The sequence below is a fragment of the Pan troglodytes genome, chromosome 13 (assembly GCF_028858775.2).
Source record: "Pan troglodytes isolate AG18354 chromosome 13, NHGRI_mPanTro3-v2.0_pri, whole genome shotgun sequence".
Lineage (NCBI taxonomy): Eukaryota > Metazoa > Chordata > Mammalia > Primates > Hominidae > Pan > Pan troglodytes.
In genome coordinates this window covers 62,150,273-62,166,568 of record NC_072411.2, presented here as the reverse complement: position 1 = coordinate 62,166,568, position 16,296 = coordinate 62,150,273, and the positions used below count along the sequence as shown (strand labels likewise).

At 38.7% G+C, this 16,296-nt stretch overlaps 1 protein-coding gene across 15 annotated transcripts in view; it reads left to right on the top strand.

The window, feature by feature from the left end:
- The window catches only part of ITGB6 (integrin subunit beta 6), a 174,289-nt gene extending 158,335 nt beyond the window's left edge, over positions 1 to 15,954 (top strand). For all 15 annotated transcript variants that reach the window (XM_024354918.2, XM_024354914.2, XM_024354917.2 and 12 more), the window contains 3 exons: positions 2,250 to 2,369; positions 7,778 to 7,944; positions 13,788 to 15,954. In XM_024354918.2, the coding sequence (XP_024210686.1) occupies positions 2,250 to 2,369; positions 7,778 to 7,944; positions 13,788 to 13,886 (386 nt within the window). In that variant the 3' untranslated portion in view covers positions 13,887 to 15,954. The remainder of the gene's footprint in view (positions 1 to 2,249; positions 2,370 to 7,777; positions 7,945 to 13,787) is intronic.
- Positions 15,955 to 16,296: the final 342 nt, after the last annotated feature.

Sequence of the window (16,296 nt, the reverse complement as noted above, 5' to 3'; positions counted from 1 at the left end):
CTTCCTTCTCTGAGTACGGTTCCACGGACTGCCTGGCATCTTATTTTCATTGTATTATTCTAGAGCAGCACTGTAGACATTCACAAAGGAAGGGAAAAAAGAGAGATCCATTTTCTACGAACAACAGAAGAAATTATGCAGCGAATTATGCAAATCTGTCATTGCACATTTGAGAATACTATTTCAATACCCAAACACCATGGAACAGCGTACATCTAGAGCCGTAACAGTCATGAAAAGGAGTGGTGAAGTAATTAAAGCAACATGGGAGTTGTGACTCAAAGATCATATTCTGCCATTCCATTAACACTTAAATAACTCTGACCAGGTCAAGTAAGCCTCTCTAGGCTTCAGTGCAGCTATTTGAAAGAAAAATTTTAAAAACATGGTTAATATTACTGAAAGGAGTATGATAAGCCATTCACATATTTCCTACCACAGAATAAAATGTTTCATTAAATATGTTCAAGGCGAGCAGAGTGAGCCTGGGCTGTTCCCGCAGAGAGGGGGAAAGAAGCAAGAAAACAGTCCAATAAGAAAACGCATAGTCCCCAAGACTTCATGAACCCTAGCTAACTGGAGGGGCAAGTGAACAGGAGATGTGGTAAAGGCCAAATAAAATGGCCAACGTATGAATTATATCTGCAATACCATTTGCAATCAAACATATGAAATAACACACATCTCACCAAATCTCTTAATCAGAATCTCCTTTTTAAAAATACTTATTGAACAATTCACTAAGTGTACAAGCTCCTGTGCACACAACCAACTTCTCAAATCAGAATACCCAAGGTGGGTCCCCAGAATCTACATTTTCAAAACTCCCAGGTGACTTAGATGACCATAATCATTTGGCAATGACTAGACTAGGATGATTTGTAATTAGATTTCTTAATATTCCCATGTAATAGATGTTTCTAATGGGTTCAAAAACAGTTTGTACACTTAAATCTATCATCCAAAATTTTATTTACAATGCTAAATGTCTTGCTGGTTCCTGTTTTCATAGATAATACAAAGCATACTTCTCACAGACACTGTTGGGTTTTTCATCTCAAACAAAATGTAAAGACAGCAAACAGCAACTTAATATTTCTATCTATGGCTATGGCATTTTTGACCAAAAACAGACTATTATTTAATTTTTGTTAGATTCAGAAAACACATTAGATTCTGCTTTATTAATGTTTTTATTTTTAAGCTAATGAGAGAGGTTATAAGGCTAGTAGGAGTATGTCCGAGATTATCAGGGGCAGCCCCAGTTTTAATGTTCTGATCCATTGTAGCATAACACACTAACTTTGGACCTATGTCCTAAAAGTTTAGATTAAGAGCAAAAGGTCTTCTACTTACAGGTTTCTGAAAAACAATGTTTGTAACCATCATTGAAAAGTCTCCGACTTAAAAGATAGGAGAACAGTTAAGCAAATTTGTTTGGTTTTCTTAATTAGGAGAATGCCACATAATTTTGGCACACATCCTGGACTACTAAAATTTCTGGTAGATAGTACTGGCATCTCAGATTGGCCATTTTACTTTACTTTTAATTTCTGTCATGACATTCATTTTCTGCCTCTTGAATGAGCTCAATAAGGAAAAATTCCCACTTGGAAAAGATTTAAGGTAAACTGGATTTTTTTTTTTTTTTCAAATTAAGAAAGGAGCTCTACTGAATGATAGACAAACTGTCACTGTGGATTTATTTACCTTTATCCTGCTGGTCCCTGAGCTACATAATGCTTCAGTCTCAGTTTCCTGATATTAATTTATGTTACTGTTACCACAATACATGGCCAGCAATCTTGACTATGCCGTTGTGAGAAAGGCTCCTTTAAAAGTATCAGTATCAGTTTGAACTGTGCAGAAATGTAATCTAGACATCCTTCATGCTGTCAGCAAAGAACCTATAGCCCCCTCATTACCATAATCAGGGCCATTCTATTCCCAAGGCAGCTGTGGGTACCTGCCTTGAAGTACGTTCAGCCTGTTGCAATCCTGCCCGTATCTGTTTGATAGGTACATTTGATGGTCAGTACTGATTGACCACAACTGGAACTGTTCTTCTGGAACATGAGTGAAAACGAAAACCTCACTTCATGAGAAAAACAAAAACCTATGCCTCTCCTATTCTCATTCTGCAATATTGAAAACTCTAATTTACATATTAAAACTCAATACTACTTTGTTTTAAAAATAATCTCTTTTGGAATCTTGTTTAACCTAATGAATGACTCCTTTATCTGCAGATTTCTCAAAGGATGGTTCTGTTTCCTGCTCTCTGCAAGGAGAAAATGAATGTCTTATTACATTCCTAATAACTACAGATAATGAGGGGAAAACCATCATTCACAGCATCAGTGAAAAAGGTGGGTGTTTTGCCTTCCATTGCCGATGGCAAATGATACTACACAGGAGAAGAGAAAGCAACCAGAAAATTGCTCTGGGTAGCATGCCAGGAAAGACATTTCCAAAATTTTGATGAAGTTTCTTAAAGTTTCTCAAGGATTGAAAGATGCCAGTTAGAAGGTTCAGTATGTTCCAGTGTCTCTTATTAAGACCAGATAAGGGTCGGGCACGGTGGCTCACACCTGTAATCCCAGCACTTTGGGAGGCCGAGGCGGGTGGGTCACTTGAGGTCAGGAGTTGGAGACCACCCTGGCCAACATGGTGAAACCCTGTCTCTACTAAAAATACAAAAATTAGCCGGGTATGGTGGCCTGCACCTATAATCCCAGCTACTCGGGAGGCTGAGGCAGGAGAATTGCTTGAGCCTGGGAGGTGTAGGTTGCGTTGATCCGAGATCACACCACTGCACAGAGTGAGACCAAAAAAAAAAAAAAAAACCCAGCTAAGATGACTTGTAGTTGCAGCAGTCATCATCTTCCTGAAAGCTGACTGATGAATTATAAAAAGGTAAGTAGATTAAATGAAATGTAAGCAAAAGGTGTATCTTTAGGAAAGGGTAACAGAGAAGAGTGTGTCCATTTTTTTTTAAAGAGTGTGAATCAGGCAAACCTTGGTTCAAATCCTTCTCCATTATTTAATAGCGGAGTGATGGCTTGAGTCTCTGAGTCTCTATTTCCTCATCTGTAAAATGGTACAGATAATAGTACTTTTTTCTAAGTGTTGACTCAAGGATTAAGTGGAATAACGCACATAAAATTGTGGCAATACCTAACTCACGGTAATGGGTCATTAAATGATAATGCTGAATCAGAAAAGACATTAAGCAGCAAGTGAGGAAGGATGTCATCTAAAAGGATGTCAAGGGGTCCATTGCTCCTGTGGATTTTCATCCACACCAACTCATAGAGTCAGTTTGGGACTTGGGAAAACCTTAAACATTTTGCATTCAGTGAAGAGGAAGGAGAAGTTTATATTTAGTAGAGAAGAAAGTAGGTGAGAAGGTATTAATACTTTGATTGAGGGGGATTCAAATGTTAGTGGGTATCAGACTCCCTTGGGGAACTTGTTAAAAATGACTATATCCCGAGTCAACACCATCTGATGTGTGGCCCAGGGCTCTGCATTTTAACAACTACCCTGGCAAGCCTGATACAAATGGTCCCAAGATCTCCCTGTGAGCAACAGCCCTAACAACACAGACTGCATTCTCATTTACTCACAGGTGCCTCATATTTTCTGTCTTTAATTAGTGATGTGTTCCTCCCTAAACCATTCCTGCAGATATGACAGCTATATTAAATCAGACCTCATCAGACCTTGTTTGCAACCTCCTCCTCCCATCAAAAGCTTGGAGCCTAAGTTCTGACCCAGACAACAGCAACAAGGCCAGGCCATAAGGCAGATAGATGTGTTTTGTTGTACATGCTTACTTACCGATGTGCTGATAAAATATTAAGTCCTGAACTTAAAACCAGAAGTATCAAATTGGCATCACTTAAGAACATAAAAACCACAGCAATGTCAAAAGAACCAAAAAGTAGGTTCAAGACCATTATATCCCAATCAAGAAAACATGATCAGAAAAACGTCACATTGCAGTTGCTGAGGGCAAGGGAGAGATAGAGGTTGGCACAATCCAAGGAATCTGAAGATGATTGTGAACTTGGCCTTGAAGCTCAGGTATGCCGAGTGCCCCTGGAGACTTGCTCTGGAAAAATCTCATGTAAATCAACTCCTTTGAAATGCATACATAAAATGAGTCTTGTGGCCATTCATTAGGGAAACATAAGGAGAATCCTGCTGTATAAGGAGAAATTACTTTATAATACCAAAAAGCCTGCCTGCTCATTATCTGTCTTACAAAATAAAATTCTCCAACTACACCCCCAACCCTCTGACTGTGGCAGTGACTTTAGCAAGTTATCTTGAAATCAAAGCCATCCCTTACAGTATTGATTCTATTGAAAAAAACGAGTTTCAAACAACAAAAACAAATTTCCAGAATAAGTCCTGCTTTTAATTCAGAGACTTTTGTATCTAGTTGGTGATTTTTTTTTTTTTTTTGGTGAAACATGCCTTGGGCTAAATGCCTCCTCATTACGGAGCTGTTGTCTGTTCTTTTATTCCTCCACACAATAAGAGTGGCACCGCAACATGCCATTCTGCAGAGCACGCACAGATGCCCTGATGCTTTTTATTATGGCATGTTATTATCCCCATGCTTTTGTAGTAGGGAAAAGTGAGGGGAAAAATAACCTCCCTGAGGCTTAACAAGAGTCACCTGACAGCCTCCAGGCTCCCTCTTCCTCAACAAATGTCCGCATGGTTGGGTAGGCCTGGCACTTCCAGGGGCCAGCAGAGCAGAACCTGTCCCCAGAAGTCCATGGTCCCTCCTGTCTCCCGTCTCACAGCTTTCAGACTAGAAAATCCCAGGGTGGCCTGGTGGAGGCTTGGGTAGAAGAGGCAAACTGAGAAGTGAGAAAGGGGCTGATCCCCAGGGTCTCTAAGCAAATTGAAAAAAAGACCTGAGTGAAGGGTCGCCACCAGGGGTGCTTGTGGACACAGGTGGCTTCTTTCATCTTCTTTCTTCCCCCACCATCCGGAGGGACTTCCAGAGCATAAGAGCCACAACAGAGTCAAGGAATGATAGGCGGGAAGGCTTCCTGGCTGGAAAGTACCAGCTAGGGTAGATGCTATACCCACAGGTTCCAACTTGGAGGCTCCAGGCCCTTGAGGTGATGAGGATAGAAAAGGGGAAAGAGTGCTGTATTTGCAGTAACAATAGTAATATTAATTATTATAATAGCAGCTCTCATTTTTTGAGCCCTTACTAATACCATTTGCCAGATGTTGTTCTATATATTTTACATGTATTAATTCGATTAATATTCTTAACAACCATATAAAACAGGTACCACTATTATTTTCATTTTAAAGGTAAGGAAATTGAGGCATAGAGACATTAAATAATTTTCTAGGTCTGGCAGTAATTACGTGCCAGAGCTAGTTGGAGGAGCTCTGGCAGCCTGGCCTGGAGCCCCTGCTCTGAACCACTGTGCTCTACTGCCTCCTACTGGCTGTACAATCATCATAACTATCTGAATCACAAAAAGATGTTAGATCAGCATCACCCGACAGAACTGTTAGGCAAACCCTATATGTAATTTAAAATTTTCTAGTAATTACATTAAAAAGTAAAAGAAACAGGTAAAATGAATTTTATTTACGATGTTATCCAAAATATTGTCATTTCAACATGTAATCAGTATAAAAGCTGAGATATTTTACATTTTTTTCATACCAAGTGTTCAAAATCAGTGTGTATTTCACCCTTACAGCATAAGCTACTTGGGAAAAGTCACATTTCAAGCACTCAATATGCACATTGAGCTACCAGATTGTGCAACGCATGTAGCAGAGTTAGATACTCAGGACCTTAGAAGTAGGTGCTGCACCAACCTGGACTCGATGGGCCACATTGCCCACAGTGATAGAGGTGACCCTCTTCTTCCACATAGAAATCCATTTTCAGTCTGAGCATCTCAAGAAACATCCGAGTATGAAAAGTGATGATCTCTATTGTGTAAGACCTGCTCTGGCACTTGGGCCAACATCTTTAATTGAGAAATGTACAATTCCTGAGGACTTTCAGTTCTTAAAATAATTATCTCTGCCAGACTGCACCCATTTCTTCTTTAGTCCCTTCTGGAGAACCCTCCTAATTCATGTCTAGGTGCAGGATTGTAGCAAGCTTCATCTTGCTTTGAACAGGAACATACTATGCCCCACCCCAGGCATTTCTTAGCCAAAGATGTAGCCAGTATATATTCTCATGACACAGGCCTGCCGCTTTATTTGCAGGAATGTGCTCACCTATTAGAGGCAGCTATGGTTCATTTGCTATGCGAGAATATAGTCTTTAGATCTTCATACAGTAATAGCTATGTCATTAGCTCCTTTACTTGTTTCTGCATAATCTCTTTACATGGTTTCTTGGCCAAAGAACAAAAGTGTGTGAGGCCAGGCATCATGCTGTTAGTGGGTAATTAGCCCCACTCAGATTCACATCGACTCCAGATCCTTACCTTAAAGACAGCATGACCAGTCATATGTGTATAACTCTCCTTATTAAATATCTAAAAGCAGTAAGACTTAGGATAAACTAAACATCATTCATTTTCTCCCCAGATCCCATGGATTTTGCCTCATTTCTTGCAGAGAGATGCAGATATCTAATGATAATTTTATGTGGGATTTTTTTTCCATGAAAGTAAGAGGAGAACATAATTATAATGTTTCATTAAGAAATGTATCATCTCCTAGGCATATTGCAAGGACTATTAGTCATTCTGCTGTGAATCAGGAAAGGTACTGTATAATTACAAAATTACATTAATATCTTCAATACAGTCAAAATAACATTTCATAGAATATTCAAGTTGAAAGTACCCTACAGAACATCTAATTTCCCAGACTTGCTTGAGGATAAGAATAATTTAGAATATTTAATAACACAGAATCGGTGGCTTATCCAAGACCCACTGAATCAGAATATTGGGGAAGGGGTCTAGGAAGCTGTGTTAGTAAGCAAGAACAGTTCAGCTTATTGGTATCATCAGAAAAGGTAAGGGAACACTGAACTTTGTTTTACAGATGAAGGGCCTGGGGCTCAGAGAGGTCAAGGGACTGGATCACATTCACACAGCTACTGTACATCAGATGGGAATTGAATCTACCTCTCCTGAATCTAGTCTAGGAACTTCCCCAAAACCAGACTACTGCATTAGGGTTCAACAAAACAGAACTGAAACCCATCATTGTCTTCTGTCTATAAAGAAAGAAGGAAATAGTAATTTTTTCCAAGGGATAGGTTTTTATATAACTTTTAATATAGTCTTCTAGACTCCCCATGATTCAAGAAGGTCCATGAAAAACTGATGACATGCAGCACACACACACACACACACACACACACACACACACACACACACACACACACTCCATTTCTGCTTTATCGTGGACTCAGAAGAGACCATGTTTAGTGATTAAACTAGTCTTTTTCTTAATCCTTTAAATATTCCATGTGCATTAATTATCACTCTTTTGGATTCTCTTTTAGAGTCAACCATCAAGTCTATATCCATTTACTTCAAATAACTAAATTCTTCCTTTATCTTTTGTTCTACTTTGAGGAATGCAGGGCTATTCTTCAACAAGTAACTCATTTTTAAAATTTAAGCAAGGCGAAAATGGTGTCAATATTTATCCTCTGCTGCAGAAAATGTAGATAAAAATCCAACAAGAAATGGTTTTCCGATGTCAAAATGTTGATTTTACCACCTTCTTATAATTTTCTTTATTTCTGCAGATTGTCCGAAGCCTCCAAACATTCCCATGATCATGTTAGGGGTTTCCCTGGCTATTCTTCTCATCGGGGTTGTCCTACTGTGCATCTGGAAGCTACTGGTGTCATTTCATGATCGTAAAGAAGTTGCCAAATTTGAAGCAGAACGATCAAAAGCCAAGTGGCAAACGGTATGTGGAAACAGGGCTACTCCTTGTCTAGGGGAGAAAGAGGCTAGTGGAAGAGATTGAGGGGCTCAGCTTTCTTCTGCTCTGAGAGTTCAAATGTCACATTTTTTCTCTCCCACTCTCGCCGTGACCCCAACAGCTTTGATTTCTGTTCTGCTTCAGGCGCAAAGGTCCAGATGACCCTCATAGCTTATATTTGTCTTAGTGCGGTGGGGATTTCCACCACGATGAAGAGTCTCATGAGGCTCCTGAGACAGCTGCTTAGGGACATCGGGGAAGTATATTTTTACCCAGTGCTTCCTCACCACTAGGAGTATCCCTCAGGCCCCATTTGATAAAGCACGGGTGCTATATCTAAACATTTCCATAAATTGGTTATGTTATAATGAATGGAATAGTGTTCATAAATAGTACGATAATTCATGCCAATTTCTTTGGAAATACTTGTTTCTGATATAATAGGTTACAAAGCAAAATCGAGATGATTTTTAAAATGCCATGCAGTTATTTTTTCTGAATAACATAAATTTTAAACAGAGACCTGAAAAAAACCCCAAAAGTATTAACCTTTAAATACATAAACTCAATAGAAATAATTTAACTGCCTTCTCTTCACAAGAGGCAATCAGCAGGCAGGACTATAGTTTTCTGTGTTTCTTTTCCACAGGAGAGATAATTACATTTCTAGAGACCCATAGAAACAATTCCATAGTTTTAATTTCATCTCTCTATCTCTAATGGTGTGTCCAGGTATCTAACAGCGATTATCTTACATTGCTGATTCTAACAACAATGATATCACTGGAGAAAATACAGGCAGACACAATGCTCCTTTGGATTTGTCTGCCCAAATAATTTGATGTTAACAATTTTTATAGCAATGCCTTCAACTCCTAAAGCAAATGGAATTTTCCATTTTTGATAAATTTATCTTGATAAGGGATGTTTCTGTTGTATGTAGTTATTCTAAATTAATGATAATATATGGTACAGGACAATGAACACTGAAAATTTTTATCTACTTTATCTTCCCATTAAAAATGCATTTAGATACAACAGCCAAATGCAATGTATGGATCTTGTTTGGATCATGATTTGAACAGTCCACCTGTAAAAATACATTTTTAAAACAACTGGAAAAAGGCTGGGCATGGTGGCTCACACCTGTAATCTTAGAACTTTGGGAGGCCAAGACAGGAGGATTGGATCACTTGAGCTCAGGAGTTCGAGTTGGGCAACATGGCAAAACCCCATCCCTACAAAAAGAAATACAAAAATTAGCTAGGCATGGTGGTTCACACCTGTAGTCCCAGCTACTTGGGAGGCTAAGGCAGGAGGATCACTTGAGCCAGGAGGTCAAGGCTGCAGTGAGCCATGATCATGCCATTGCATTCCAGCCTAGGTGACAGAGTGAGCCCCAGTCTCCAAAATAAATGATAAATAAATACATAAAAAGACTGAAAAAAGATTAATACATGCTGGGTATTAGAATGATAGCAAATAAGTATGGTTAATTTGATTAGGTATGATAATGGCATGGTGACATTGCTAGAAAATATCCATATTTTTTAGAGATGCATACTGAAGGAGTGAAAGGAAATGAAAGCTGGGGTTCGCTTTGAAATAATTCAGCCAAGAGAGTGGGATGGAGGGATAGTTGAAGCAGGTGTGGCAGAATTGTGATAACTGTGGAATCTGAGCAATGGGTCTTTGGAGGTTGGTTATATAGCTTTCCTCTTTTTGCGAATGTTTGTATTTTCCATAATTAAGCAAAATTCCTCAGGAGAAGATATAATTTACTCATCCCTAACAATGTAAAAGGTAAACAGGTTAGCTTGGTGACTTAGAACACAGTACTAATGAGCCCAAAGTTGTAGGACAGTTCACTTCACCTGACCCCTGGCCACAGATGTTATTTTTGACTTTCATCAACTCTCCAACAAATGCCTTGCCATGGTTAGAAGGGCAACCAGGTAAAAGAATATGGTTAAGTTGCCACAAAGGACAATAGCAGCAAGCCCCATGATATAATCCTGGTATTTCCATTTTGAAGAGCTAAACTGAGGCTCAGAGAAGTTAAGGGACTTCCCTAACTTTTGGTGCATGGTTAAGCTGAAGCCTAATTGTTCATTGTTCTTCTAAGCACAGCCTTTGGTTGACCCTCCTAGAAATAATAAGCAGGTGTTCCACAAACACGCACTTGGGCAATTATGTGATGTGTATCTACTAACCAGCACATTTCAATGTTCTCATACAGAGGCATAAATACTGACAAGTGATTAATATCTTTAAAATAACATTTTAATTAACAGTTAATTTCCCCAAAAACATGAATTGTTCTCCCTCAGGATGTAGAACATGACTGAAATTCAAATGCTGAATTTTTGCTGTTTCTTCATCTAACATGCGACCCGAACATGCATTAAACAGAAAAGAAAAGCATAAATGGAAAATATTATTTCCTTATTAAATTGAGTTTCTTTGAATAACAAATGTTTGACGTTGCTGACTAGATAATGACTGGGTAGTAATTATTCACTTGGAGGCAAAAAAGGTTTAACTCAAATAATTCAGTTTAAATTTCACTAACATCCTACTGGAAAAAAATGTCGCTCACTGCACACATTTAGGGGTCTTCAATTTAACTGAGTTTTTTCCCTAAAACCTATTTCTTCTTGAAGAAGTGAATTTGACTGGTCTTTGAAACCCAGTGCCCTCCAGAGACAATAGGGACAGTCAGGCCTCCTGGCCATAGGACTGCATTGGACTCATAAAGTGACAGGGCTTAAGACAGAAAGGTCTTCACTCCTACCTCCTGAAACATTTCAGAGCAGCTGTAAAGAAAGGTTATCTTTTTTATTATGCTTTAAAAAATAATGCCCACCCCCACATATTCTTTATGAAAACACAAATGAAACATATTTAAATTCATCTTTGATTAGAATTTTTTTTCTAGGATGAGAAGTCATTAACTTCAGGCAAAAAAATGTTCAGCCTGACATTTCTTGCAGTCATGAATTGATTTTGTACTGTGCTAAGCAAATCAGGTCTGCGTTTGGCAGTTGGGCGATCATTAAGGAAGCTGTGGGTCATGACAGAGTTTTCCTATTACCACTTTTTCAATCTTGAAAAATGTGTCATTGCATTTGCAGAATCCACAGCCTAAATTAGCACTCCCAGACACCTGGGGGAATCAGCCTGGTCACCCCAGATGGTTAGGGGAAAACTCACCTTTTCTGGGCAGTGGATTGCACACTCACCCGAAATAGAGTAGGACTCAAGCCTGCATTTCAGCTGGAAAGTCTGTGTAGAGAGGTTACAATCAGCAGAGCACTAGAAGAGGCAGTGTGGACATTTCCACACCTCCTCCTGGAACAAAACCCAATGTGAGTGCATTATCCTGGCCTCTGATCTTCAGCTGAGGCCAGGAAATACCCTATTACACACAACAGCAATATGTACTTGCTCTTCGTCCACTTTTACACTTCCACCTTACCCTCTTACTCTAGTGAAGTCTGCTTTACCCATCACTCCCTATAAGCAATGTCTTGGCCCTAAACCAGTATTGCAAGGGACTCCCAAAATATTGCAAACCTAAATGAATGAAGTTGCTTTAAAATACGGAATGAAAACTCCACCATCAAAATTAAACATTCAACTAAATATCTACTAAATAACATTGTGTTATCTTGTCAACTGCAATTCAAGTCACCTCCTCTATAATGCATATCAGTTATATTAAGTGTGGGATATGGGTGTATTGTAGTATGTTTGACATAATATAGGGTGCACCTACAAACAAGTACCTGGTCCTACGGAGCTCTAAGCTGGCCCTGCTCACAGCCTGTGTCCTCTTTCCAAGTGTCTTTTCTGTTCACAAAGGTGGGAGCTTCCTGGAGGAAGTGGGAAATTCCTCCAGGACAGGCTTACCCTGTCATTGCTGGCCTGAACCTCTTACTTTTTTCCATCTTGTTTCTTCAATGGAGTCTCTCATTCTCCTGTAACCAACTAGATTCTAGTCTCAAATTTAATAGAATTCCATGCATGATTTTTGTTTGCAAATGAGACTCCTTCAACATCTAAATTCACATCAGTCTGCCCTTTGCCTTCAAAATCTCAAATTCTTAGGGCAGCAGGACTAGGTAAGATCTGGAGGTCCCTCAGAATTAACCAGGCTGCTCTCAGGAATAGAAGCAATATACCAACTTAGCTTTCACCCATCATCCACCACCAGCCAAGGAACATTTTTCTGTTTGGCTTTATTATAGAAATAGCATATCTCTTTAAAGGCACATAACAAAACTAACATGTCACTTAGTCAGAGGTCAGGCCACTGGCTCTGGACAACATAGAAATGGGTGCAGGTGTGATTCCCACTCACAATGAGGGCACTGAGGCCAATGAGTGGGAAAGACCGGGGAGTGTTTCCGGTTTTATTCAATTCTTTTAAGAGCTGAAAGAAATACACTGAGCAAGCAAAGACAATTAAGGTTTTTTTTCAAATCCACCCCTAGAAATTTCTACCATAGCTATAATTCATGGAATGAGGTGATCAAAGTATAAGATTTTAACTTAGAAGGTCAGAGGCGGTACCTGGATTCCATACATACTCAGTAATGGGCTTAGAAATGTTAAGTGTACCAAAGCCCTGGAGGAAAATATCTTAATAATCCTCTCTAAAACCTAAAAGAAAAGGAAATTCCAAATGTGAAGAAAAGCTATAAATAGGAACTAATGAGAAGAGGCAGCATTTATGGAGCATTTGCTATGTGCTACACACAGCGCTAAAATACTTTACCTGGACGAGGTAGGAACAGATAGGGACACCAAGGCTCAGAGTGGCTTCAGTACGGTCATGTGGTGGAGCTGGGTTTGGACCCAGACTGTTGCCATAGCCTGTGTGATCAACCTTGGAAAGTGGGAGAGAAGAAACTGTACCTTACCCAGACACCTTCCTCCGGCCTGGAACAACTAGAGAGGCTTGATCCTTCTGGACCTTCTGGTCCTTTTGGCTACAGCACCACTGCTATTGGCACCTGGAGGCACATCTATAACCCAAACAGCACAGCTGAGCTACCCAGGAGTCCCACACCCAACCTTCCCACTGCCCCCAAGGCAAAGCCATTTTTTCTGGCCTGCCTTTGGACTGCAACTCTTTCATGACCCCAGGGTCCTCCATACCAGTCTCTTGTGATTGTCTTACACAGTGTTGTACATAGTAAGCAAAAGACAGCTGGTTCTTTGGCTACCCAGGGCAAGTGTTAGCTGTCCAGAGGATGGTTCCTCACTCCTCCCAAGCAGCTACTTTCTCCCACTTCTGAGTTTTGATTTTATCTTAGCATGATTATTTGTGCCCTTCTTTGATGCCTCTCATCAGTAACACGTTTGTTAAAGGCAGATACTGTGTCATTCATTTTTGTATGTTCCTACCAGTTTCACTTTTCCTGTTTTTTACTTTTTTGGCTTTGATTTCACTTTTGGTTCATCTGTCACTGTTCATGCCACTCATTCCATACATACTGAGTACCTGCTTTGGGCCAGGGACTCAGTGCTGGGAAAACAGAAGTGAGCACAACAGCTGAAGCCTTGTTTTCTATCCGTAAATTTGTGCATTACCAAAAGAGGTAAGATTTTTAGAATATACATATGGGACTTGTTCTGTATATTTAACAAAATGAAAATGTATAAATTGCAAAACACTAAACGTATGAAATACCAAATTAATCAAAATTGTTCTAATGGTTTCCAAGACTGACCTTGACTCTCCTCTTCCAATTTGCACTATGTATTAAAACAGTATAATAACAAAATATACATACTTTCACTTGAATCTTTTTTTTTTCCAGGGAACCAATCCACTCTACAGAGGCTCCACAAGTACTTTTAAAAATGTAACTTATAAACACAGGGAAAAACAAAAGGTAGACCTTTCCACAGATTGCTAGAACTACTTTATGCATGAAAAAAGTCTGTTTCACTGATATGAAATGTTAATGCACTATTTAATTTTTTTCTCTTTGTTGCTTCAAAATGAGGTTGGTTTAAGATAATAATAGGACATTTGCAGATAAGTCATCCTCTACATGAAGGTTACAGACTGTTGGCAGGTTCAAAATAATCAAGAAGAGAAATATCCTTAGCAAAGAGATGACTTTGGGGATCATTTGAGGAATACTAACTCTGTTGCATTAATGCTTCAAAAAATCATCAAAATGATTCATGGGGGCCTGATTTGCATTTGAAAAATGTTTGAAATTAGAATCTCATTTGTTTCAGGAATGCAGCTACCTGAGTTTTTTGTCTCGGCAAAGTCACAAAGCCCATATCCTCACATTGTGTGTCTATACTCGCCAATTAATTCTAAACTTGGAGGAAATATGCCCTCTCTTAAAGGAGAATTTTTTTATATCTCTGAGAAATGAGATTCTGAGTTTACTTCAGCTAAAAGGTTGCAATTCTTCTGAAGATATCTCAAATATAAGGTTGAAAGTTAAGTGTTAATAATTTTTGTGAATTTATACACACACCTAAACGTTAAGTACACAAATATTTTATTTGTTTTACAAATAAGGAATAAGTAATTTATAAATTAAGAAGTTACCTATAAAAATAAAAAGATAACAACCCTATCATATAGCTTATTTTTAAATTACCTGAAAAATGATATTCTACACTGTTTCCTTTTTGACTCTGAGTTTTCAAACTGTTAATTCTCCCATATTTCTCAATCCATTTCACTCAGTTGCACAGTCTTTTAAATCCTGTAATTGTCATACCAAAGTTTCTTTTTTAAAAAAAATTACTTTAAATGCTTAGTTTATTCAAAGAGTGATCCAGTAATATAAAAGGAACATGTGTTAAACACAATAAAATTTTAAATGGCTCTAAATCAAGCACATCAAGAGTATACAAGTCTTAAAGGCTTTTTAATACATACTCTTTTCCCATCTATGTAACCCAACTTGCACATTTCAGCTGCATGTGGTGAATATGCATCATATATTTACTTTAAGAGGTAAGATTTTACTTGCAAAATATATGTGCAAATTAGGGATCCATCAGTTGATGGAAGAGATGGACTCTAGAATATTATTTCTTGTGGTTATTACTCCTTTACAAAGCACTTTCGTCTCACTTGATCCTCATAAGGAAACTAAGGCTCAGAATGAGTAGAGCTGGGTTCAGAATCTAGCTCCTCTAACTCCAAGCCATCTCCTCTTTCCACTGCAGGAAACTGCCTCTTTTGTCAGTGAAATAATAGAAAGATTGTGTTAGTTAAGCAATAACTGTCATTTGTTTGAAAATGTTCGAGACTAAACAAATAGCATTTAAACTGCTGGCATATAGATGAGATATTGTACTTTTGCGCAATGTTTATTACCTTTGATTAAATTGTAATGTGAAGCTTTTACTAGGTGAATAGTTCATTATGTAGTGGAGGCTTCGTGGTTGTCCATTGAATTGTCACAGCAAAATCTATAAGTTTCTTCAATTCTACAAGATAGATCCATATACCTTTGATCACTTGGAGACTCTTTTTTTGCTGGTTTCTAGATAACTCAGGTAAATCAAACCTTTACGGAGTACAGGGCTAGGTGAAAGAATTACTGAAAAATCACCTTGAAAATCCGAAGGGCTGATATACCCTTTATGTTCCTGACTGGTGTGCAGAACCTGGGGGAAATCTACAGCAATATACAGGTTGCAATGCTGATAACACAACAGCAATCCTCTCCTCTACGTGGACTTACTGTTGTATTTTTTTATTATTATTGGAATGGGATTTTAGAAAATAGAAGTTACCTTTGTGTGTGTTTTAGGGAAGGTAGAGAAGAATCTGCTCTTTCTCTGAATACTGTTTTGACCCCAGGCAGGACCTTGGAAAGGCCAAAACATTAACAGTAGTACTTCTGTTCACTGAAGAGTTATGTTACATGAAGATGAAATGGTTTTGTCGTGTTTATTATTGTATTTTGTGTTGATGTAAATAAACATGGTAATTTAAACAATGAACCTTAGATGGATGATAGTTTCTTTTATTTGCTTGGCACAAAACCCTCTTCTTGGATTTCTGGATTCCTCTGTGACCTGTTCTGACTGCCTTGATGGTCTTGGTCTGGGGCCAAGGAGAAGAGCAAAAGGAGGCAGCCACAGAAGGCAAGAGACAGCAGGGAGCGGGCCTGGACATCACCATTTTGTAAAGTCAAGTTCTTTAGAGTTAGTGCTATAAACTGAAATGTATCACCTTCCACCCCCAATAGCCCCTGTCCCCCCAAAATTCATGTATTGAAGTCTTAACCCCCAGTAGCTGAGACTATAACTGTGCTTAGAAATAGAGCCTTTAAAGAGATAATT